The sequence below is a fragment of the Serinus canaria genome, chromosome 9 (genome assembly GCF_022539315.1).
Source record: "Serinus canaria isolate serCan28SL12 chromosome 9, serCan2020, whole genome shotgun sequence".
Taxonomy (NCBI): domain Eukaryota; kingdom Metazoa; phylum Chordata; class Aves; order Passeriformes; family Fringillidae; genus Serinus; species Serinus canaria.
The window spans coordinates 12,215,320-12,241,689 of record NC_066323.1 but is presented as its reverse complement, the minus strand read 5'-3'; the positions used below and the strand labels follow the sequence as shown (position 1 = coordinate 12,241,689).

General features: G+C 38.8%; 1 protein-coding gene across 10 annotated transcripts in view; it reads right to left on the bottom strand.

Moving 5' to 3' along the window:
* Positions 1-26,370, bottom strand: part of DLG1 (discs large MAGUK scaffold protein 1) — a 141,391-nt gene that overhangs the window by 80,841 nt on the left and 34,180 nt on the right. For all 10 annotated transcript variants that reach the window (XM_050978163.1, XM_050978164.1, XM_050978165.1 and 7 more), the window contains exon 4: positions 8,366-8,530. In XM_050978163.1, the coding sequence (XP_050834120.1) occupies positions 8,366-8,530 (165 nt within the window). The remainder of the gene's footprint in view (positions 1-8,365; positions 8,531-26,370) is intronic.

Genomic DNA, 26,370 nt, shown 5'->3' with positions numbered 1-26,370 from the left:
GAAGATTCAAGGATCACCTAAAACAATGGCAGGGACTTATTTTATTTTCAATATCAGTTATGTTTTAAACAAAAAACAGAGGCAAAAGAAACATTCAGAACTTGGATAGTCAAACATAAGACTAGGCAACTTAAACTCTTCAGGCATGGGAACAAAAACAATACTGAAAATTTAGATACAAACTCATGTTTCTTTCTTACAGTTTTCAGAATTCTAGATTTAACAAACTTTTACTGGCATAAGTCTAAATCTCATAAACAAGTACATGCAGCATCCTAAATCAAAGCCCAGGAGTTCAGGACACAAATACTGTGGAGAAAAAAAACTGTTAACCCTTTCTGCTAAGAGATGCTGTAAAGTCTATCTTAACTGTTACTTCAGATAGAACTGAAGGATAGTCTTGACCAAATGGCATTTACATAATCAATAAAAAGTACATATCTTACTGCTGAAACCAACTCGTAAGTAAACATCCCAGCATAAATATTCTATAATGAGCTATTTTAGTATAAATATTTAATATAAAAGTTCATTACCTTATTACTCACAATACACCTCAGACAACCTACCAATCTGGGCAGATTAAACTGCCTGGTCTTCCGCACCCTGCTCATGAACCTCCTGCCCATCTTTTTGGCACGCCAGACTGACAAAAACATCTTGTGTTTAATACAAGTCTCCTTAGGTTTGCTTCAGTCATCAAAATGAACCCAACTGCACCAAGAGCTCAGGGAAAATCTCGGGTGAAAACAGTGCAACCCCTTTCTAGGATGACTCGATGTTGATTACTGTATGGTAGGTTGTTCTAATGTTTGGATTAATCCACAGTCCATCTGTTACAGTTTTTCTTTCTTGTCTCTGTTGAAAAGAATTTATTGAGTAGATCCTCACAGAGAATCAGGCAGATTTGGTCAACTGCTTCTTCCTATAAAACACAAACTGACACCTTTGCATGTATTTCCACATTCTTCAATTACAAGAGTTTAAAATCAGTAACCTATCAAGAACTCGGGCAATGCATTTAATTAAAGACTGCGTAACAGCTCCTCTCAAGTATGACCACCGAAGTATGATACTAGTCTAAAAATAAGTATGCCTGAGAGTATCTTCAAGTGTTTTTTATGATTACCAGTATTCTAGGTTTGTTCCTAACACCAGAAGCGCTGACTTTCTGCTGAAGATGGCAAAGCTTTACAAAGTTCTCAATTTAGAAAAAAGTAACAGATTGCAACCTTTCCACAATCATAACCCAGCTTGCAAATTACATGTCAACTGATCTTTGATTTCTAAATGGAAACAGTATCTTCATCTTCAAGTTAACCTCCCCTACGTGCTCAGACTGGAGCAGGACAAAAAAATGTACTGGGGCAAAGAGGCAGTTAAAATTACTTTGACTGCTGGCTAACCCTGAACCCGCACGGTTCAAATCATAAAGAGCATTAGCCTTCCTGAGAACAGGGAAACTCTCCCAATCAACAGAGAAGGCTGGTTTAACAGCAGCTCCACATGCTCTAAAAGACTTCTGGGGAAGCACTTGAGAAAACAGAAGGGATTGGAGCGAAGACACACCAGGAGATAAAGAGAAGGGAACATACCAATATTATCAGCACAAGATTGGGTTCACGTGGAAAGGAGATTCCTAGCATTGAAGGAAATATGCACATTTATATAACAGCTATTTCCATACAGCTTAACGGGAAGGAGTTAATTAAAGGTGCCTGCTTGCAATTGAAGAAATGAGCAATGTGTAAGAAACAAGCTATACCTTGGTTGGTATAGCTAGAAACCAAAAGACTACCAGCAGTTGAAAGATTATTTCGAAGTCAGAGGCTGACTGTAGATCACTGTGCTTACAGGCTATAAAACAACTATTACCTGCTAATCTATAGTTCTGAATATAAATTTTAATTTCTGAAATAACCATTCCCTAGTCATTTTTATCATTTTAGAGGCTCAGCATTACTGACTGTAGTTTCATTGGTATCTCCTGAGTCAAAACTTTACCAAATGGAGGGGTCAAACTAGTTCATTCTTCATTCCACAGCAGCTGCCCTCTGTCTCTGACCATTCTTGTTGTTCTTCTTCGAGTATCTAAAATTGCCTTCTTAATCAAGATAATGAATGGTGGAGATTTCTGGAGTGATAAGATAATGCAGTTTTATTTCCATTTGCTTCGCTGATTATTCCTTGTATTCCATTTGCCTTTTTGACTGTAAATTGAGTACTGAGTTGATTATTCCATTAACCTGTTAGAACCTTCAGCTCTTATTCCTCTTAGATGATGCAATGAGAACAGAGGTTCTTATGGGATCCTTCTGGTAACCTCCATCCATGATTACTGATCTTCCTCCTTTCCCTTTACATCCTTTCTGTTGTTGGTTTGGTTTTGGTGGAGAATTTTTGTTTGCTTTGTTGTTTTTTTTTAACAACTAAATCCCAAAATATACTTTTTTTTTAAATTTCATGACAGCTTAAGTTTCTCCATAATCCTTTTTTGAGTACATCCATTGTGTGCATCTAAGGAAACCTAGAAACCTACATCAACAAGATGATCTTTAAGCACATGCTTTAAGGGATTTGTGCAGCAGAAATTCTCTTTGCAATGTACTCATTGCTTTCTCATCTCTCATTTTGCCACACGCTCATTGATTCTGCTCTTCAGAACAGTTTCACCATGTTTTGGCAGTACAGAAATGAGAGCGAGTTCCAATTTCTCCTCTCCCTCCCAGAAGCTATTTTAAGAACAAGTAGCACCTTGCCATATCTCATTGCTGTGATACCACAGTCAGGGCAAGTGGGCTATTACACAGCACTGCACATCACTAATAGATAAGCAGTTTCAAGTCAGGGTTAATTTAAAATCATTAAGCTTAAATACCATTAGGTCCTGGAAACACTTTTCCAAAGATGACTAAACATGTGAAAAAAGCAGGCATACACCGAGTGGGCACAAGATATTTATTTCACAGACAGTGCATGTAGTCAGCAGAACTGCTGTGCTAGGATTACCACACCTGTCTCAGCAAAGGTTTGGGTACTGCTGACACACTGTTAGACTTTTTTTTTAAACTATGTGTCCACTTCACAAAGCTCAGGATATAGGGCACAAAACCACAAGCTGCTGCTTCTAAGCAAGAGGAAAGGAAGGCTGAAGGGCATACACTTCTCACCCTACAGGCACCCAGCACTAGGTCAGATAAAACACCCAACTAACCTACTGCCTCTCTCAGCAGTGAAGGTGTGGAGTGATCCTTCCCTGCTCAATACACCACCACAAGCTCCAACAGAGGTTCACAGAGCCAAAGAAGGTAAACTCTGTCTTTTATCCTAATAAAAAAAATAAACTGTTTTTATTCTAATAAAAGACTACTTGCACTTTAATGCAAACTGAGCCTGAATATTTTCTCCCAGATTTGACACAGCAAGGGGTAAGCAGAGATAAAGCACAGGGGCACGGGCACTGGGCACAGTATTCCCTGGGTGCTTCACCTGGGCAAAAACATTCCTTTGGTTAGAATTTGGGGAGAAAACTTCAATCTTTATTCAATGGGGAACAGCATTTCACCTCACTTTGAAGCATTTCATTGTTCAGAGACAGGAAAACAGTAACTCATTTGCATTTAATGTCATAATATTATGAAGTCATAGTTTTATTCACTGACATAAGTTTATGTAACCATAAAAGAGTCCCCCAAGTGTTTTAAATGGATAAACAGCATTAACACACGTTCCCTTTGGTAAAGGGAAGTGGGATTTTTACTGCATCACCTGAAGCACAAGTGCTGCAGCAGAATACAACAGCCCCAGCCAGACTGACAGGTCTGTGCAGGAGGGAGAACAGGCAGCCAGCAATGGGAAGGCCAGTCCCTGCACTGCCTGTCCCCAGCATCCCCTGTACAGGGATGACAATTCCTGGGAGCACGTGAGGACAGCAAAGTGGCCAACTGTGCTGCATGAAATAAGACAAGAAACCCAAACCTACTTCTCCCAATTCCTAGAGTGTTCTGCTACTCCACTGATGATTGCACAAAGCTGTCCTAGAGATACCAAATATTCAACCAGTAGAATGTCTTTAGCTCCTTACAGATGCACAATTCAGTTCACAATTAAAATTCTCACGTATAGCATGAATAAGCAATTTTAGGCCCCTCACTAGACTAAAGCCAGTACAATGCTCTAAAACATTTCTGTTCAGCTGTCCCATCTGTGTCACATGAAGGGAACAAACCAGGTGCAGGCATTTTCCTCATACCATTGGAAGATTGGTGCTATGGCAAAAATCTCCAGAGATCGATCATTGAAAAAGATTCGATTAAAGGAAGAACAGCAGAAACTTTTCTCAACCAGTAAGTCTAGCTTCCTGTTACCACATGCAGCCACATGATCATTTTACTTACAAACTTATCAACTACTTTGAAAAGCTTTAAAGAACTTGTGCAAATTGCAAATGGGAATTATGGATATAATAGAAATGCACTGAATATTGCAATATTAAGAACTTATTTCAGAGCGAGATAAAGATTCATTATGCTAGTCATGGTATATTTTTCCAGTACAAGATATATTTAGTGGCTTACAAATTATTACATGGTTCCTTTAGAGCTTCTGCATTAACAGTGAAATATTAGCCCCAAATACCAATACACAGTACACAAACATATTGCAGAAATATATGGAAGCCCCAGTCAGTTTCTACACTTAAGTAGCGAATTACCATGCTACATCATACATATGAGATAAAAAAATCTGTCATGCCCAGGTTGCTCTAAATAAAGATTACTGATTTTTTTTTTTTTGGTGTTATTGCCCCATGACCCACTATTTTGCAGCCCTGTAATAATGTTATTCAAAGCTTTTTTCCTTGATAGAAAGCTTTAGCTTCCACTGCAGAGTTTAAGAGCTCGCTTGGTACCATACCATATCTGTGAAGCTCTCCCTGGATGGGAGCTGTTCAGTATCACCCTATTTTAACTCCAGAGCGGTCCCTCCGAGGGCCGAGACCCCGCTGTGCTCCAGCGCTCGCTGCAGGCTCACAGCGCAGCCCGGTGCAGCAGCGCCACCTCGCGGCCACTGTGCAGAGCACAGCATGCCCGAACTCGGGACCTCCCATGGGAGGTTCCCAGGGGGAATTTGGAAACTCCACACTGAGGAAATCCTGGTACCAGCTGCCGACCTACCCGAACATATTCTTCAAAAACTTCGGGATGGGATTTTTGTGAAGGATTTGAAGTTTGACCGTTTTCACTCAAGATTCTCTACCATTAAATACTTCTTAAAAGCTGTTTTACAGCATTAGCGTTCCATTTCACACAGTACTAGAGGACACAACCTCCCGGGCCAAGTTCACTTCTTTGTTACTTGACACACAGGAAGTAAACATTTCTTCTTAAACTGACAAAGCTCCACTCTAACAAGACAAAACCTGTAAGCCTCACTTCAACTTTAAATCAGTACAGCCAGTCTCTCTTATTTTATGCTTATTGTAAACATGCATAATTTTAAACCTCTCTGAATCTGAGGTAGCCCATCCCCCTGTCAAGAAGACAAACCACCTTCATTTACTATAGTACTTATTTGATAACTAGCAATCACATACTCATCATCTAAAAACTTGGGATACATATTTGTATTTTTGGTCATTGAAAACTACTCTTTGAAATAGCATCCACCTGTTCAAGCAAATTATAAAAGCTGTTTTAAGTCCTAGAGTATTCGAAAGCTTCTCTCAAGAACAAAATTCTGTTGTTCTGCTCCATACTGCAGAGGGCTTGCTACAACAGAAGGCGTTCCTCAAAATCCAATCCTACTGGCCTCTGCAGCATTGCTTATAAAGCAACATATAATCATAAAACCACTGATTTCTTCAAACTACTAACTCTGTATTTGAAATTTTAAGTGGATTTAACATTCATATTTAAAATAAAAAACAAAATCCTCATTATTTTATTCATGTCATAAACACAACATTCTCTATTATGTTTAGTTTCCTTAATCAATGAACTATTCAAGAAAGCTGATTGAGCCCTCGTACATCAGCCAAGACCTGGTCCTTGCACAGTGCACCAAGCCAACCTACCAAATAAATCACACAAAGCACTCTTAAATAAGAGCTGTTGCTGCTAAATTGATCTTCAGCACAAGCTGTGCTAAAACTACGAACACCTGGCAGATCATCAGACCAAAAGCAGAGCTGACCAGCTATGCTAATAATACAACAGCAACCTTGGGTTTTTTCTTCAGGAGAGAAGCAAGCCAGCAGTCAATTAGCATCAGAATTCAAAATTACACAAAATGCTGGTTAAACAACTGAAACCTGGAACACCCACCCCTCAATAAGTTTTCAGATGAACAAAGCTTTGAACAATTTCAATTTGCAATACATTGCTTTGAAATTAACAGAGAAGAGTTACCTGAAAATAATGGTAAAAAAAATAAAATAAAAATGGTAATACAAACTGAGTGGTAATACTTCCCTTATGAACATTCTTCACTATTTAGTGATGATTTCCCAGCATTTACCAATGTGAGACACATAACAGCAATCCTCCTCAGAGAGCTAAGTAAGACAGAGTATTTTGAAAAGGCCTCACTATATTTTGTAACTATACTTAACTCTGCTTAATTCTATTTCAAAAATAGTTTTCTTTCTTCCAGACAGTTTTAGAGCTCCCCTCATTGCCTTTTTGATCCCCTTATGCTTTCTAAAAGGCAAGACTAACTGCTCTAGGAATTAGGAAATACTTGTGAATAAACAGAGTTGACCTTAAGCCCCCAGAGAAAAAGGACTTTTATTTATTTCTAATGGCTGCACATGAAAGGTGCTTCACTGGTTTCTGAACACCAGTAAATTCAGGGAATTAGACATGTGAAAGTGTGTTACTGTGTGTCTAACCTCATAAGCAAGAAAATGTTGAAGTTCTAGCCATTCCCAAATATGAAAGCTTTGTCACATGAGTATTCTCAGAAGGCTCTTCAGAGGGCAATATAGCCCACTTGTAAAAGGTTATTCATTAGGGCTTAAAGAATTCAGCTTGCCTAGCTGAAGACTATGGAAAAATACTGAGAGTTCATTATGGAGATATAAGTAAAAATCACTGGTTCAATACCATCATATACATTTTAAAACTGTTAGAAAAGCTGGAAAACAATTACTAAATGCACTCACACACTACAGTTGGCTCTTCTACAGAATCCTTACAAGTCAATGATAAAGAGGTGATACATTCAACAAAATTTTTCTTCATAATTGAAAAAACGGAAATATAAGGTTCAAAACATTTTTTCTTGAAATATCATAGAATGGTTTGGGTTGGAAGGAGCCATAATGATTATCTAGATCAAACTCCCTGCCACAGGCTCAAAGACCCTGCACTAGACCAGGCTGCTCAAAGCCCCATCCAACCTGGCCTCGAACACTTGCAGGGATGGGGCAGCCACCCCTTCTCTGGGCAGCCTGTGCCAGGGCCCCATCACTCACAGGAAAGAATTTCTTATACTACTTAATCTAAATTGACCCTCTTTCAGTTTAAACCCATTCCCCTCTTGTCCTACATGACCTTGCAAAAATTCCCTCTCCAGCTTTCTTGCAGCTGCTTTATGGGGCTCTAAGGTCTCCATGGAACCTTCTGTTCTCCAGGATGAGCAGCCCCAACTCTCACAGCCTGTCTTCACAGGAGAGGTGCTCCAGCATTGTGATCATCTTTGTGCCCCCCTCTGGGCCTGCTCCAACAGGTCCATTCCTTCTTTTGTTAGGGACCTATCCCAGAGGTGATGCAGCTCTGTGGGTGGGGTCTAAGCAGAGCAGCACAGAGGGGCAGAATCCCCTCTGTTCCCCCCTCCCCTGCTGCCCACTCTGCTTTGGATGCAGCCCAGAACATGTCTGGCTTTCCAGGTTATGAGTGCACATTGTTGGGTCATGTCCAGCCTCTGTCCAACCTGTCTTCAAGTAACTAAAGCAATCTTGCAAATAATGGTGCTGCATGCTGAAAAACTTGAGAGACATATAAGGCACTTGGCTTTTTACATATTGCACAGAGATCCTCAATTAAAATATTTACTAGAAACAAAGTTGGAATTGGCTCTACAGGTTCCTGTCTGAAAATCCAAAATTAAACCGACAGCCCAAACTCCAGTGCCCCTCAAAACTACATCCAAAATCTTAGGTTACCTTTAGTTGTTTTCTGGGCATTTTACTACCAGGCATCTCTAGTTAGAATGTGTGGAACTAAGGCAATGCTTTAATGTATACTAAGTAAATTTCACAATTGAGCAGTTCCATAAAAAACAGAAAGAGGTGTTTTGCGTGCATTTTTTTGTCCCACAAAATTAAATTCCTGAAAACAGTGCACTATTTAAAAATGCCTACCTTTACTGGTGAAATATGAGAATGGGAAACAAATCCATGGACATTCTCAATCTGGGACAGATTCTTCTCAGATACATGAACCAGCTCTGGACCTGTCACCTCATTGGCAATGTGTGGAGAGCTGTGCTCCTGTGGGGGTGTGTCTTCATCCTGATAGCGGTATTTCTGAAAAAAAATTACAGGAAAAGATCAGGCCACCACAGAAATGAGAAAATAATCCAGAAAACCTAAGACAGAAATAGTTGTTTTTCTGACCTTGCTGACTTCAAAGCAATAAAATCTATAAATAAAAATTTTAATTAGCATTTTTATTTTAAAACTGGTTCTATCCAAAAATGTTCCAGCCCTTTTAGTCACACCTGGGATTACTATAAAGGTACCTAAACCCCAGCAGGGTTCACTGTGTCCATAAGAAACATCCCTACATTTTCTAAGCACATTCACTTTCACACATTACGATACTCCCAAGTACATAAATAGTTATTAATAGTTTATAGGGAAAGCAGGTCATATTATTAAAGGTACAGAAAAACCTTCTAAACACATACTCATTTTAATATTGGACAAAGTTATTCCTGTTATAGAGGCATATTTAAGATAGAAGCTGTTTCCTTAGGGTATCTTTTAAACAAAATTCCAAGATCTACATACTACAGCTTAAGTCAAAAACAGACATTTTCCTGGCAATTCTGTTATATTAATCCAGTAGATAACTACAAGTAACCAATCTGTCTGTAAGCACAGGAACCTATACCAAGGCAGTATCTGACAAACAGTGCATAACTCCTAACCCTCTCAAGAGTTACATGCCATATCTATTTCAGGTTACCACAAAGATCCATTCCCTTCATCAGAAACACCTACAACATTACAAAGTTAAGATATACAGGATAAACTACACAGAAACTGCTTGAAATGATCTATCAGTTATCAGCTCCTTAACACATTCTTAAGCCAACTTTAAAGTAGAAGCAATTCAAGTGTATTTTCTCTAAAAATACTAATTAGCAGAGAAGTGCAAGACCCACTTCTTCCAGCATAAGAAATAACTCCTAAGAAGAAAGCAAGAGCATTACGACTTCTGTTACCACAAGAACCCAACTCCAAAAACTTTCAGACCTTCTCCTCAGCTGGATGTACCAAAGGAGGGACAGTGAAGTCTGGCAGTTAAGAAAAATTGCAATGGTTACTCAAAAAGCCCTAATTTTTCAAATTTTTACCAGAGAGGATTCGTGAGATTATTAACTGAATAGCTCACTACTAGTGGAAGATAAAAGTTCTTTTTCTTTCCTTTCCCTGCAGCAGTGAGATGCTGGATTGCTCAGCCTCAGACTGCTGCCATTCATCTTTTTTCTGAGATTGACTTGTTTTTCACTTATCAAAATAAAACCCTGAAAGGAGTTGACATTAGCTCTCTAGAGCAGCCATATTAAACACTAGAAACAGGGAAGAATTATAATTTAAACAAAGCGTTGGCCAAAAATACAAGGGTACGTTATCAGAGTATAAATCAGACCACATTGGCAATTAGAGAAAATAAACATTGAAGCTCCAAGAAGCAGAGAAAATGTCTTGCAGCATCAGAGAATGCAGGGCTTCAGTGAGCTTAAAGCAGCCTGCTCCACTGCTGAAGGCTGTACTTGGCTGTACTTGTGATCCAAAATAACCCTAGCAGACCTTGAGCTTTGATTTCTTCATGAAATACAGGAAAATTATTTCGAAGTGGATTTAGTTTCCAGATTATCTCAGTCAAGATCCTGTAGAAGGTGGATGTGGATCATTCCAGTTTTACTGTGGGGGCCAGGGCACATACAATATTCACATAAAAACCCTGAACACAATAATTAGTCAAATAGTCACAGGTTAATCAAAACTCATTTCCTTTACAGAATAGTTAGTATCTTTAGACAAAGCACAGAATTACCTTGCTTTTTTCCTGAAACCAGACATATTTATTAGAAACAGGTTCTTTATTAGAAACAGATACTTGAACATGACTGAATGAAAACAGGCTTTAGATTTCACTAATATATATATATGTATATGTTTACATTGCATAGTGTATCAGTGCCTATAATATAATAGTGCATATGAAGTTTTAATAGATTGGTATTTCATTATTTTGATTAGAAATTTAAAAAATGTTGTGGTAAAGAATTCTGCCCTAAAAGGCAGTGACAGAGCCTACAATTTTCTCAAAAAAAAATTTGAAAGTGAACTGCTATACTTAAGATTTTGATGTAGTACTTGAGATTAACTTTACTATTTGACATGAAGTTGTTTAAGAAAAGACTTAGTGCTGTGATGAGGTTGACAAGGTGGTGTTAAGTCATAGGTTGAACTTGGGGATCTCAAAAGTCTTTCCAACCTTGTTGATCCTGTGATTCTGTGAATTGCATGAAAACATAATATCCACACTACAACCTATTCTGAAAGGTACCATAGCCTTTCACAGAAACTACTTTTGAGTGAAGTGCTTTAAGTAAAGAGCATTGCTCTATCTTGTACCAGCCAATTCTCCATGAAGTGTTTCCACTGCTTTACTACAGAGCACCACCCCTGAACACAGTGCCTCTTGTCGGAGACAGCCTGTTCAAGTGAGCTGGTTGGTCCAAGCTGGTTGGACCCCAAGGGAAAGGTCACCACTGCCCCTTCCCTTCCTCTCCAGGAGCTGCCAGCCCCTGAACAAGAGCTCAGTCAGCTGTTCCAGCTGTGCCAAGGTAATTGTGCAGCTGCCTCCCAAGCCCTGTGCAAGTTCCCCTCCACAGCCACGATTTCACAGCACAGCCCAGCTCTCTGCAAGGGCAGCCAGGCTCGGAAGGAGCAGAACCCATTCACTTGCTCGTGGTCAAGCTGTACAATTTCATCTCCCTGGCCCTTGCTGGGAGCACAAAGCTGACTACAGACAGTGAGCAAGCTCAGCAAGCTTATCCAGCAGAATGTTTCTCCCCCTCCTCCAGCAGTAACAAATTTTCTGTAGCTCCCTGAAGAGGCTCATGACAAGCCGAGGCACACAGCAATGCTGGCATAACAAGGAGAAAAGCAGGTAAAGAGTTCAGGCCAGCCCTGCTCCAGTGGCTAGAAGCAGGTCATTACTGTGTTCACAAGCAGGAGAATGCAATCTCAAACTCCAATCCAGGCTCCAAGGAGACCTTAATTTGCAGGAGCCAGCCGAGCAAGGGACTCATCAAACGGAAGAACAAGGTGGGGCAAAGCAGCTCTGAACTGGCAGAGTCTCAGCTGCACACCTCCCAGCACTCAATTAGGTAGTGGCCAAGTAATTTACCTTCTTTTTAAGGAGCTTTATGGACTGCTTTACAATTTATAACCTTAATTTTAAGTCCAAAGCAACCAAGTGCTAAACATTTAACACATACTTCTGACAGAGACACTGCCCCAGAGGATTCTGTTGCATAATACAGGTGTGTCAAAATTAATTTAAAACATTTCTTTTCTGATGCAACATAGCCTGAAGATATCCTGTTAACTAAGTTATACCCTCAATAAGTTTTGGAACGTCACCAAACTCTATGGTCACAGGTGTAAACTACTGAAAAATTCATTTACTTTAATAAATTGGAGCTAGTTTTCACGAGATGAAACTCAGAAATGAACCCAATTCACCACAGTGAAATAATTTCTCAGGCCCACAACATCCTTGCTTCAACTCTCAGGCCTAGTAAAGTTAGACAAAAAATAAGTACAAACAAAGTATCTGCAACAATATGCAGGAAAAACAAGGATTTTCTGGACATTTTATAGCACCATCTATCAGAACAGAGAATACGTGTTCACAGGAAAAGCACAGAAAAGTTTTAGGCAACCCATTCTAAGAGAATCACTTTAGTCTTCCTAGTCTCTTCTCTGCATTTTTAAAAGAAGATATTTCAAACTCCCTTCCTTCTCCAGACTTTAGTCCTGCCCACCCACCAGCCATACAACTCCCAAGTCACTGCTCACTTCCAACAACAAAAGCAGCAAATCCCAGGAAAGCCCAGTCTGACTTACACTCTGTCCCTGGGTAAAAGTTTTCATTTTCACTGTACAGGTCCAACTATAGTTAGAGGTTAAGAATAAGAGAAGACTGGAATAAGTAAACCTAACAATTTGAATTTGATAAATATGCAGAAGCTCACAGGGCCAGACCCTTTCTGAGGCAGCATGATGAAACCAAGTAGTTTTAGATCATTTGCACACAATTCCCCAAGTTTAAATACTTGGGGTTTTTAATCATTTCTCCATTTTACCAGTTAAACTAAATCTGAAAGGACCCTTCCAAAGATCATTCCAGAACTGAAGTTATTGTGATGCACTGTTTGACATGCAACACTCCCACTCCTGCAAAAAATGACCTGGATGCAATGTCAAAAAGAACCAGGTAGAGAAGACTGAATAGCTAAAGTTCTTACATCTCCCAGCTTTCACAACTCTGTCACCATTCAGCAGAAAATAACTTCCAATAACTCCAATAACAAAAGCAACAATACAGAATATTGTGCAAACCTTGCTAAAACAAAATTAATCAAAAATGAATAATATATTAAAGATGCTAATGCATTTTGTACAAGTTTTTCCTGTAGTCTAGTGCTAAACTAGAAAATAGTGTGCTTAGAAAAATAATAATGCCTTCCACACAAAGGAAAAAAGGGAGACAAAACTAAAGGGATCACAATTGCATAACTGAAGTCAACTTGAAAACTTCTAATTCGTGAAAAGCCAAATAAAATCTCTTTGCAGGTAAACAGCAATTCAGACTGATAAGTTAAAAGGCTGTGAAAAACAAAGGAAACTCAAGTAACATAAGAAAAGATGATCATGTTTGTGTCTTTTTAGAACTTCTTCACTGATCATGGAATAGGACATTCAGTATTATTTTCAACTTAAGCATCAACAAATGATAAACTAAATTATCTGCAATATGGGAAGAAGGTTTTTGATCTTTGGGTTTGCTTCTTCAAAGCTAAGTACAGTATTTTGAGTAACTAACTGCTTCATTCTCAAAAGCACCGAGTTTTCTCTAATAACTAGAGCTATGACAAAGACATAAGGCATTTCACCCTTCTGGAATAGTTTCAGTTTGACATTGTATCTTGAATATAAGTGCTCATACCATGGTTATTTAGGTCACAGTGTTCCATCATATGTCAAAATGCACAGCTACTGTTAAACTTATTTATGTAATGCTTCATGTCATGGACATCCACAAACAATAAAACAGTTGAAGATAAGTGTATATACATTTACAAAACCTCCAGAAATACTTGTAATAAAGTTCACTTGTTCCAGAAGGTTGAGGAAAAGAGAATAAAGAAGGAATGCTCAGATTGTGGATGTTCTTTTCATGTGGCCAAAAAGGAAAATTGAAAACACTATTTTGTGTGATTACTTGTGTGAAATTAATTGTTTCATTACATGAAGGACTGGTACAGGCACCCTGCATTAATATATATCACATTGTCATTTAAATATTTACTTAGTATTCAAAGGCTGTATCTTCTCAGAGGACAAGAGCATTTTATTTTTAGTACTATCCAGCCCTACAACTTTTATGCAAAAATTGACAAGTGCCTGATGCAAAACCTCTCAGCACTCCAGAGTGGCTGCTCAAACAGAAACCCTTCGTTGGCCGGGCTGCGGGCAGTGGAGAGGAACAGCGCAGGCAGCACGCAGGGAGCGCGGAGCACCCACCGGGGATGAGCAGCGAGCCGTGTTTATCCGCAGACAACTCGGCCCGGGCACCAAGAGCCCACGGCATTCCAAGAGGCCCCAGGCGAGTGCTCCCCGCTGGGGAGGCCGCGGCCGCCCTGCCCCATGCCCGACGCGCAGCCCAAGGCCGCCATGAAGGCGAGCGCGGCGCCTGCAGCGCCCCCCGGCGGCCGCCCCCGCCCGGGCAGCCGCGGCCGCGCAGGGGGCGCGCAGGGGGAACGCCGCCATCGCTGGGCCCCGCCGCTCCGGGCCCCAAGTGCTGCCTGCGTGCTCGCTGGATATTTTTAGTTTGCTCTTAAAGTGAACAGCATCCCTGCTCTGCAGCTCAACGGGCAAAATCCGGCCCCAGAGTATTTTCATTCCACGGCTTTCTTCCTAAGCTCGCTGTTTAAACATGAGCATATGGTTTAAATAAGGAGTGTGCGGTTCCAGAAAGAAAGAAGAAAAGAAATCTTAGTGTTATAGCAAGTAGCTTCCAAATGGCATCAATAAATAGGCACATATTTCCAACTGAAAAATGCTTGGGACACAGGAAGGAAAAGCAAACTCACAACAAGGCAAAGTCTTCCTCCTGGAAATAAAGCATTCAACTTTAAGTTTTATAACATATATACTATCAAAAGAGCCATAAAAATTTAGATTCCTCCCTCCTATCATAGGTGACATTTATTCACTAGCAAGATTTTGTGATACATATATGTATATTTACATGTATATATAAATGCATCACACATGCATATATGTGAGTATATATGCACACACACAACTGATCCCACTTTATAAAATAAAATCTAGTTGAAATATTTTTTGTTAAAAATAACAAACATGACTTGGAAACCCTGAATACATAAAAAAAGTTTTAGAGAGAAAGATTTCCTAATTTCTGCCTCAAAAGTAACTCCATACACTTATCCCTTTAATTTTCAAGTGGCTTTCCAGTACTTAACAGTCTCCTCATATCCTTGACATTGCGTGTTAGTTTTACTGAAAAAAAATGTTTTAAAAAGACTTTTGACACAACACCAAATATATGCTATTTACCATTCTGATTATTACCAAATTATGTATGTTTTATTCCTCTGAAACCTAAACAGTTGATGTCCTCCTAAAATGACTAAATGCCCGAGGGCACTGTTAAACCCAAACCTGCCACTAACAATTGCTTCCATCAAAATGATGTCAGGAGGCATTTCCAGCCCTGTATCTCAGTGCAAGTCTCCTGTGTAGTTAATTCTCTACAGCTGAAGATAATGAAAGCCAAGTGCAATAAACTGATTACATGATGATTAATGCTGATTAATGAAGAATGACGACATTTTACATGCGGCATTCAGTAAATTCAAAATGTTGTTCAAAGGGATCTTTAAACAGTAGGCATGAGAATTCATTACTTATGTCTCCATCACTAACAGCTCGGATAATTGAGTAAGGCATGGAACAAAACACACACTTATTTAACCAGAAATTTAAGGTACAGTTACATTAGACACAAAGGCAATCATTCATTAAATGCAGCTTACATTTCCAGGAAAGTCCTTTTATAGACCCACCTTACATCCAAACATTAAAGATATTGTGTTGTTGGTACATGCTACTTTACAGTGGCATAGCATCGGAGAAAAACAATCCAAGTTTTTTATGCTAGGAGACATTTTTTCAGACCCTGTGCACTTCAATCGATCCGTGACTGAGATTCCAGAAAAATGCTTCTGTAAGCGCTGCTTGCTGCCTGTCTTGGACATTTAATCTAGGTCCATAGTGTTCAAAAATAAGCCTTTATATAAATAGATTAAATCCTTCAGGAAAAATGTTGCTTCACGTTAGAAACCAGACCTTATAAAAAAAGCAAAGAAAGAATCCCGTGTCCATTTTTAAAATTTTTGAGTCAGCTTTAAATTTAATTACGTTAGCGCCAGCTTGAAGTGACAACTGTCTCAGGGCCCAAAGTAACACTCTCAGATGCTCTCAGCCAGAAGCCCGGGTTCGATCCAAGGCAGCTCCACCTGCTGCAGTGCAAGGACTGCTATCTCCTCCATGAAAACAGAGCAACTCCAGCAGAGCCACTGCTCGCTGTGTGCTGCTCGCTTAGGGGAGGGGCGAGATGTTGCAGCAAGGGACTCGTTACACGGCCCGATGGAGATAAAGCCAACGCTTCCTGCAAGGTGCTTTCGCACTGCACCAATGAGCATGTGAAAACCCCTTTTGAAATCAGCTGGGTGTAATTATAAAACCAGGGACGTTGTAAGCTTAACAGCAGGGAATTTGCTGATCTGCAATTTACACAAGCTTTTTCAAGGAAGTGTCAGCAGACCACAAAATGAATGGCTCTGGGATATTTAATCCTCATTTTCAAACATTAAAAATTCAAGGTTATTTGACACATCAAAAAATGGTCTTTAACAGCTGAGTAAAATTTCTAATGGTCTACCAAATGCAATAAAGAAACAGTACAGAAATACATGAATACTCTCCAACTTCGACACAATAAAATCAGGAACTGCTATTTTTCCCCATTAGACTATGAAATCACGAACAATCTGGACTATGCATCCACTTGACTATGAAGAGCTCTTGTAAAGCATTTCAAACAACTGTACATGGGAACACTTAAGAAGTTCAAGAAAAAAGCTTTTTTGTAGGTAAATACAGTCACAGAATCATGACTCCTTAGAATTTGTTGTTCTTTGTTGTGTGCTAACAAATCTAAGATGCAAAACTTTTAAATGGGTTGTTTGGGGTTTGTTTTTTAGTTAAGCCCTATAAGATTCAAACTTTATTTCCCTTTTTACACGTCCAGGGGTCTCTGCAAGATTTCCATCTATTCATATATTTTTAATAAATTGCATTACAGAAATTGATGAAATTGATCCAAAACATGCCCTCTGCAATTACGCTCCTCCTGTAGCATAAGCTAACTTGCCTTTGAAAAAAACTTCAATAAAATAACAATAGCCATAATTTCTGGGTTTTTATTGCATTAAGCAGTATTGTAAAGAACTCACTTTAGGACATAACTGTTCACTTAAGTTTACACCTGTAGCAGCCTTTTGTCACCTCCCTTTTACTTCGTTTGGTTTACCTGATAAGCAGCCCCTGAGGTAGCAAGTTTAGTGTAGTGTAAAATTGTATCCACACTTCCAGCTCAGAAACTAGTAACTTCATGAATTATACTGAGACAGTGTTCTTTATATAAATGTGCAGATTGATGAAGCCAAAACTAAGGCAAGATGTCTGGAGAAAAAATGTGTAACTCAGCCCACAGTAAACCTCAAAATAAACTTTATTTGCATGAGGACCTTGTTGTCGGTAGACTCTCCAAGGATTACCAATGACAGTATTTCCATATTAATAAGCATAGTTTTCTTTCCACCATGTGCTGTGACCTACAATTTTTCTCCAAATAGCCTTAGACATGATTTCCCACTGCAGATCATCTTCTGCATGTGAGTGCAGCAATATGGGCAGGATCAATGGAAAAAATCTAACCCTGAACTTAATTGTCACAAAAAAAAGAAACAAAGAGGTAAAGAAACCAAAACTGCACTTCTTTGTCTAGCTAAGTTAGATTATGTTTCTGTTGCAAGAATATCCGAGGGTAACCGTAAGCAGAAAGGCTGACAGAGGAACCTAAAACCCCTTGATGTTCCTTCTGCTGGCTGGGGCACTACATTACAGGAGTAAATGGACTCCTGACTGTAGAAACAGGGCAGAGCACAACTGAACACATACTCAACCACCATACATGGAACACTTGCAAGGGGAAGGAGCACAGGCACAGAGTGCTGTCTCTTGCCAAACATAACAATGTTCCTATCCCACAAAACAAACTTTTCTATGCACTTTGGATCAACAATCCATCTTACTTCCATACCTCTAATTGCATTGTAATAACATAATTTCTCACTGAAATAACACACAGCCAAATGCATGGCAATTTCATGACAACAAATAAAGTCAAAGAGCCAAAAGCAGTTCTTGAATGTTGCAGAAATAGCTTTTTGTGATGCAGAAAATATAAGCTCTAATGTGCCGTGGGCATAGAAGAATCAATAAGAGGAAGATACAGTCTACACATCCACAAAGGATTCCATCAGTAAGATACAATAAGGAAGAGAAAGCTTAAGTAACTTCAGGCAATTACATCTACATTGTTGATGAAGACCACATAAAACATCTGAATCTTTCAGCCATATATTTGCAGCTGTAGATAAATAAATTGGTTACACTACAAAATCATCTTGACCTTCATACAAGGATGAAACTTTTTACACATTTGCCTGCCCACAAGCTTAAAAATACAATGTTTAAACTTATAAAATTAAAATATATTCTTAAATCCTGAGATATAACTGTAATGGTTTCATTTGTTCAAAACAATTATTTGTGCCCAAAAGCTTTAAAAAAAAAAAGTTAACATAAGTCTTTCTGAAATATGAACATATAGTATGTTCTCATATGGAGAAACATTTCAAAGAGAAGATTTCCAAGTTGACTTTTGAGCTCTACAGAAACATATCCACACGTAATTATTGCTCTGACTCAAATTGAAGGTTGAATTAACATTTCAAAACACAAAAAATAATGTACTAACACAGTGACTAAGCCATTAATTAGAAGAATATGGCCTTAACTACCTATCACTTCTCATTGCCAATTCATTAGTCTGTATTTTGTATTATCACATAAAAGCTCCTATTTCCATGTTTCCTCAGAAGCGTTCTGAGTGAAAATAACTGGTATCATCCTTACAAAAACACTACCTAAAATGAATTGTCTTTATTTCTGGTTTTGTTTGAATGTTTACTTGGCAATAACCCATCTTTATGTATGGCTCCCACATGTATAATAAAAATACCCACATCATTATGATCTTCAATTAGTGAGCAAGACTAATTTTGTTGTCCTAATATAAGAAAGCTCTGTAAGCACTAAGAATATTGGATAGAGAGAAACAAGAGCTATACAGCATCAAAAAAAAAAACCAAAAAAAAAAAAAAAAAACCCAAAAAAAAACCAAAAAAAACCACACTATGAGACTTTCACAGAAACTTAATGCTTCAGTTCAGTACTTGCCAACTATTCTTGATGGAACACAAGAAGTACCAATTTCATTGATTCCTGTGTTCCACCTATATCCTCAACACAACACAGGTTAGGAAACAGCACTCTCATAAGCAGCAAGACCTGGAGCTTTTAATGAAATGAGTAGTGAAGGTCTAACTTGACAAATGTACCAACTGTTCAGACTGCCCAACCAAAGGGGAAAAGGCTTCACAATTCTTCAGACAGAGCATGTCCCTTAAGTAGCACTGCAGGCACCTGTCAAGCTGGTGGGACTCAAGCTTAGGTGCCCCTTCCCCAGAAGCCTGGGCTGGTACACTTCTGGGATATGCATACAAACCAATTGTTTTAAAAATGCACTTTTCATCATTGGAATTACTTAAATCTAAGAAACTTATTTTATCCTGTTTTCTGCATAATCGTAGTCTGTAAGGTCTTCAAAAAGTAATTTCAAACAGAATTCCAAAATGATAAAGAGCTCTGCAAAACAGCTTGGATGCTGGTTTAAGATTACCCCATACTAGGACAGAGCTCTAATGTAATGTCTGTAATTCTTACTCAAGGAGTAGTAATTTTATAAGCAATTTCTATAAGGCAAATGAAATTTGAACACTAGTTGAGAACAACTGATGTCTGGTACAAACTGCATCCGTCAGCACCCAGGAAGCTCTTTGGCTCTGCAGTTCTTGCTCCCTGAAGTATCAGATGACCGTCCAAGCCATTTTTGAGTGAGGAAAAATGTACTGCTTGTTCCTGCATGCTCCTGAACTGCCAAAAAATCATCTGCACCATTCTTTCAGGCAGAGAGGTTTATAAACTTGAAACACTGTGAGCTGAAATTCCCCATCTGAAGGGCACCTTTAACAGGTTTCCATCATTTAGAAACGTTTTTGTGAGCTTAGCAGGCAAACATGTTTGCAGGAGTTAAACCAGCAGCCACTGCCCATCCAGTTCAGAATGCTGATGTGTAAATGTCCTTTTAAAGCTTAACACTCTCATATAAAAATTTGCAGAATACATCTGTCTGTGTATTAAGTTTCCAAAACCCGGAAGAATACCACAGCCTCATTAACTTCAGAAGGAACGTAAAATGTTACTTTGAGAAGAGGAAGCTGATTAACAGTTGTCTTTTTTGTTTTTAAACTTGCCCTGCAATGGCATTTAAGCCCAGAATAGGTCCTAAGAATAGAAACTTTTCAGTGGGTGTTTGTGATTTTTCTCCCAGTTTATTCCAAGTCTTAAATTGTTACATATAAGACAGATCTGGGACATCACTCCAATGAGGTCCTTCACAAGCCTTGATAAGTCAAGCCAAAAAACAGACAAGACTGTCCCCCTTCCCAGCTGAGTGGCCATCACTATGGGTATTTGTATAAGCTTGCTTTAGGAATTTTTCAGTCCAAAACAGAGGAGGAAAACATAATGCCATCTTGGAGATAGAACCAAGAGGTGTCTGCATTATCATGTCCTCTATATGCAAAAATAATCAGACTTCAAAATATGTGGTGACAGACTGAAGAGCGTTCAGAAGCAAAACTTCATGAAAACCAGACTTTCCTGACAATTACCACTGAATAGAGGTCCTACATATTCCAAGAGTGATTTCAAAGATATTTAGTCATATCATTCATCTGTCAGTTCCTGCTTCTTAGTAATTCTAACATTACAGTCTAACTTCAGCCAAACTGACTGGAGGAATAGAGGTCTCTGAGGATATCAATCATGTGCAAGTTTCTCAGAAGTAGCAAGCATAGAATAAACACCAAAAAATCCCCACCACATGAAGTGGAAACAAGTGAGAGGGAAAGGCTATCTAAGCAACAACAAGTAGAATTTATATAATGAGAAAAGGATTAAGAATATCAAAGGGGAGAAAGTCTAGCAAAATGCTAAATGTTTATATTAAAACAGAAGCGTACCCTGACAGAAAATTACAGGTAGTCCTGTTTTCTAAGGCAGTCATGAAGCCATTGCATGTTTTAGAAAGAAAAATGCCCTGAGTGAAACATCTTCCATTTTTTCTGATGTTTTGAAAGTATTTTAGCACTACTGGAGCATGCTTTACATCTTTAGTTTTCACACAAGAAGTTCCTGAGAATGAGAGAGGTCACAGAATTGGCTCGTATGACTACTATGAAAGCCAAAAGTCAATGTTATTTTTTCCTAGCTGGAAACCACCACAGTCAGGAGAACATCTTCAATACAGACTAGGAAATGACTGAAAAGAAATGGTTCCTTTTGCAATGCTTGAAGTTTGATCCAATAAATACACTGTACATGCAACAGATAGGTGTCTATCTGACCTTCTATTAAATTCACTGCAGACAATTATTTCATTACATTAGCAACATCTCAATGAGAAAAAAAACCCAAAAACAATACTCTATTTTGAATAAACTGTACTGTGATTAGATTACAACTCAATCAGAAAATTCCTAAAATCAGAATGTACTACATTGCTTCAAATATATTTAACATGTCCAGATACAGTCTGTGGTAGCATCTAACCAGCCACTCACTCCCTCCCTCCCAGAGGGATGATGGAGAGAATTGGAAAGGCAAAAATCAAGAGGAGAAACCTCATAGATTGAGATAAATAGGTGAAAGGGGAAATAATTTTTAAAAAACACCAAAACCCAACCAACCACACATACAAGTAAGGCAAGCCAAATCACTAACCACCAGCAGATCAATAGCCAACCTCAGCAATAGCCACTTCCTCCTAAATTATTGCTGAGCAAGAGATTAAAATATATGGAGCATCTTTGCAGCCAGTTTGGGTCAGAGGCTCCAACTGTATCCCCTCACAACCTCTTGCCCACCCACAGCCTTCTTGCCAGGGCAGCAGAGTGAGAAAGTGAGAGGCCCTGACACGGTGTGAGTGCTACTCAGCAATAGCTAAAACACCGGCATCTTCACCAACAGTTTGTCACAATCCAAAACACAGCACCATATGGGCTGCTGAGAAGAAGATTAACTCCATCCCAGCCAAACCTGCTACCAGTCTGACCTGAAAAGTCCTTTAGTATTAAAAACTATGGGATCTTTACATTCAAAAAACACCAATTAAATCATTCTGAGTATAAGTATGTGATTAATCTAAAGCTGTCTTTGATGTGTTGGTTCCATCTGTACATAAAGGAGAAAAGGAAATATTGATATGTAGCCCTAAATGGTTCCATAGGACCCTCAAAAAGATTTCTAGTGAACAACAGACACTGATTCACAAAGGTAAAACTGCTAAACTATAAAAGCCCTCCTGAAAGACCCAAAAGCTTTTCAGCCTTGCCTCATCCCTTCCCCACACCTTCAATGAAGATTTCACACAGCCACTATGTGATGTGGATGGACTCTAACCTCGAGTGGCAATTATCAGCCAAGGTTATATTCTCAAGGCTATACTCAGTGGGAAAGATTAAATCCAGCAGGGTATGATTACCTGGAACTGCTCTCCAGTGTCAAGCCCAGGCTGGAGCAGGGATGTGATTTCACTCTGGATTGTTCCCTGTAGGACCCAGGCTGACTAGGCTCAGCATAGCCTCCAAAAGATGGTTTTCCTTATGCACCTATTGGGCTTTAACAGAAGGCTAATTTGATTAAGACTGTCATGCAGAACTCTTGGAGGGGAAGTGTGATGGGAGGAAAGAGGGACAACACCTTTGAGGTTTATTCCAGTACAGATAACAAGTAAAGATCCTTCAGTTATTGTAGAATTGCTCAGAATCTGATTCGTCCTATCTGTTTGAACAAGCCCCTTCAGGAGAAGCAGTTTTCAGTAGTAGAATACTTTCTAAATGGTCTGTGCAAAGTAACCACAAAAAGTAGATCTGCTGCTGAATAATTCACAAAGAATTAATAAAGCATCTGTGCCTCCCCTGAAAAAATAAGGGCAGACTGGTACAAAAACAAGTGAAAATGAGTGAGAGAAATATATTAATAATACATGTATTTTATCTGGTGAAGCTTCAAACTACTCCAGATTCATCTCAATTGCTGTTCATGCTTCTTAACACCACATCAAGAAGAGACTGTAATTTGACATATTTGGTGCTACATCAAAGCAGCAGAGCAGAAAAGAGATGAGTCTAACAGCCTCTCATAGCCAGGAGATGCAGTGCTTGCACAATACTAGTAACAGTGGGGTTTTCCCCCCCCTACAGACAGTGAGAAGGTTGTTCCCAGAGACAAATGCAACTCAGTCCTTCAGTCCTGCTGTTTAAAAACAGTGAAAGCTGATCACATCTCAATTATAAAATAATCTGCTGAGATCAGGACGGAATCTCAACAGCACTGCTGTTCTGTGGATGTTTAAATACTTGCCATACATTTCTGAATACAGAGAGGACTGTCATTAGGTTCTATAACAATTGTTTGCAAAAAGACTTTTTCATACAACAAAGTTGGTACAATGCTTAAAGCAGAAATGCCAATGGTTTATTTCTTACATCATTCTAATAAATCTAAACATCTCAAAACCAGAGATGACACCTTCCTCTGAATGGGAAACAATTCATAATGCTACTTTTTTATTCCAATGGATAACAGGATTTGCTAGTTTACAGTTTTAATTCACTGCAACACCATCACTTTCCCCATCTCAAAATGCAAATCCTCTTATGGGCAAGGACTACAACTGCCATCTCTATCCAATCCAGGTGCTAAGGAGGCTGGTGATTTACACTTTGTTATTAACTGGGAACAGGTAAGGAAGGCTGTTCTTGCCTGCAGGTCATTGACTGTACTGCCACTTCTGGGAAACTAAAAGGTAAAGAGGAGAGCTGAGGAGGAGCCATAAGCAGTTTAGGGTAGCACTGACACTGCTAATAAGTTAGTATCACTTCTCTCCAGTTCTTAAAAAGTATTTTTCAAAGTATTTCTGCTACTTTTAGCAGATTCATTCTCCTATGGAGTGCTCACTAATATGGTAACCAGCACAGTAACAGTTTCAGAACTTGCAAATAAGGATGAAACACCTTAATTAACAAACTGAAAAACAGAGTTGGGGGGTGAAGGTTATCACTTACAAAAACTGAAACCACAAATTACAACTGAATAACCATGACAGAACAGCTTAAGCAAGAAGTGTGGGGACTGTTACTTGATCTGAACTTGAGCTCCACAAAGGAATCTCAAATCACATTTTCTTATAGCAGGTTGAATTACCTAAATGCTCATTAACAAAATGAGCATTTAGATAATTACAGTGAAAATTACTATCAAATTAGAGCCAAACTTTGCTAAGAATTCAAGCAATGATGCATTAAATACTATATTATTACCAAGTGCCATTTCCCTGACCACAAGCAAACTTTCAAAATATTGATCCTGGACTCAAAGCTACTTATCGACCCCAGAGCTTCTGCATATTAATACAGGTTTCTAAATTACAGCATTTCAGCAGGAATCTAGGGCAACAGTCCCGGCAGGCACCAGTCCTTAAAAAACACCAGCAGCTGTTGGAAAACTAATTGCACAACTGTTCAAAACAGAATATTTCTTCTTAGTATGTTTTAGCAAGATGCTACAGAAAATAACACCCTACTTCAGCTTTGAAATTCTTCAGTTAGGACCCAAATACCTGAGTGAATGTGACAGTATGTTATAGCTAATGTAGGTCATTCTCCACTTTTTCCTCCCCTCTGTTGCCTTTAAAACACCTAGAAAATAGACCCTCAAATTATAGAGAGGTTTTAAACCACCAAGTGGAACAAAACTACTAGCTTAGGAAAAAAGAAAGAAAAGCAGAAAGTATTAATTTCTGTATAATTTTGAGAGAATCATAAATCTTGCCTAGTGGAAACATTTCTGATCATCTCATCTGATAAAAGCCACAAAAATAAAAAAATTATAGGGAATAACATCACGGATAAAGATACTCAGTGGCTTCTATTTGAGAAGCTTAACTGACAAAGCTCTTCATCTTATAAAAAGCAAGAAGCTGAGCTGGGAATATGACATTCAATCTTTGAAAAGATGAATGGCATAGAAAAGGCACATAAAAGGCAACTACTATTTAAGACAACACAGGCATTAGCAGACAATTAAATTACCCTGCAGATGTTTGAAAGCAAAGAAAGTACTGCAGAACTCATTGCCGAAAATATAAAATCAAAAAGGAACAGAGCAAATCAACAAACCAGGATCTAATAAAAATGCATAATCACTATCTCAGGAGTGAGACAACAACTGAGGTGAGCACTTGTCCTTCATTTACAACCATCAAATAGAATCACTAGGGCTGCAAAAGACCTCAAGGTTCATCAGGTCCAACCATGAGCCAGGCCCGGCCATATTCACCACTAAAGCACATCCCCAAGTGCAACATCCACGTGCCTTTTGAACACTTCGAGGGACAGGGATTTCACCACTTCCCCAGGCTCTCTATTCCAATGCCCAACTGTCCTTTCAGTGAAGAATTATTTCCTAATGTCTAACCTAAGCCTCATCTTAAGATGAATTACCAGTCATAGTTGGAAAGGATCCACAAAGCTTACCCACAAGTCCAACTCTACTTTTAATGAGTACCTATACTCTGAAGAATTCAATTTGCATCACCTACTACCAGAACATCAGAGATTCAGAGCAACTCAAGGCTTCCCCTGGGCATCTTAAATGCTGGTTAAAGAAAGGCTGATATAATAATGAACAGAAAGGGGGAAGGCAAAGGGAAGGAAAACTACAAAAAACTTAATGCACTTGTGCACTGCAATGTTGGGCACCATCCAACAAAGCCATACAACACAGAATGCAGGCAAGAAAGTTTTCACATTCCTTCTATGTTTATTTCATGCTGTAAGGGAAGTCATCACAGAGAGTTGAAGTCACTTTCATAGCACTTGGATTGCTGAGGACACAAAAGTTTAAATGAAGAAAGGAAGAAATACAACCAATACTTGCCAGAGTTCTCAAAAGACTTTTAAGACATTTCATGAAAAAAAGCAGAGATCGCCAAAATAAAAATGGTTTAGTGTTGCCCATTCCTATATTACAGAAAATCATTAACTAAGCTAATGAAGGCTGGGATAATCCAATTTTATTGGAAATTACCACATGCATATATTTGTATTAGGGATGTGGATGAATATTAACTATATAAAGGAATTTCCAAAATAATACAGGACTATAGAAAAAATACGTAATACCAACAAGATCTTACAGCTTCATGATCAGCAAGTCAACAAATTAACCTGCAACTAACCCTTCATTTCTTTCTACAGTTTAAAAGAACATCCTCACCT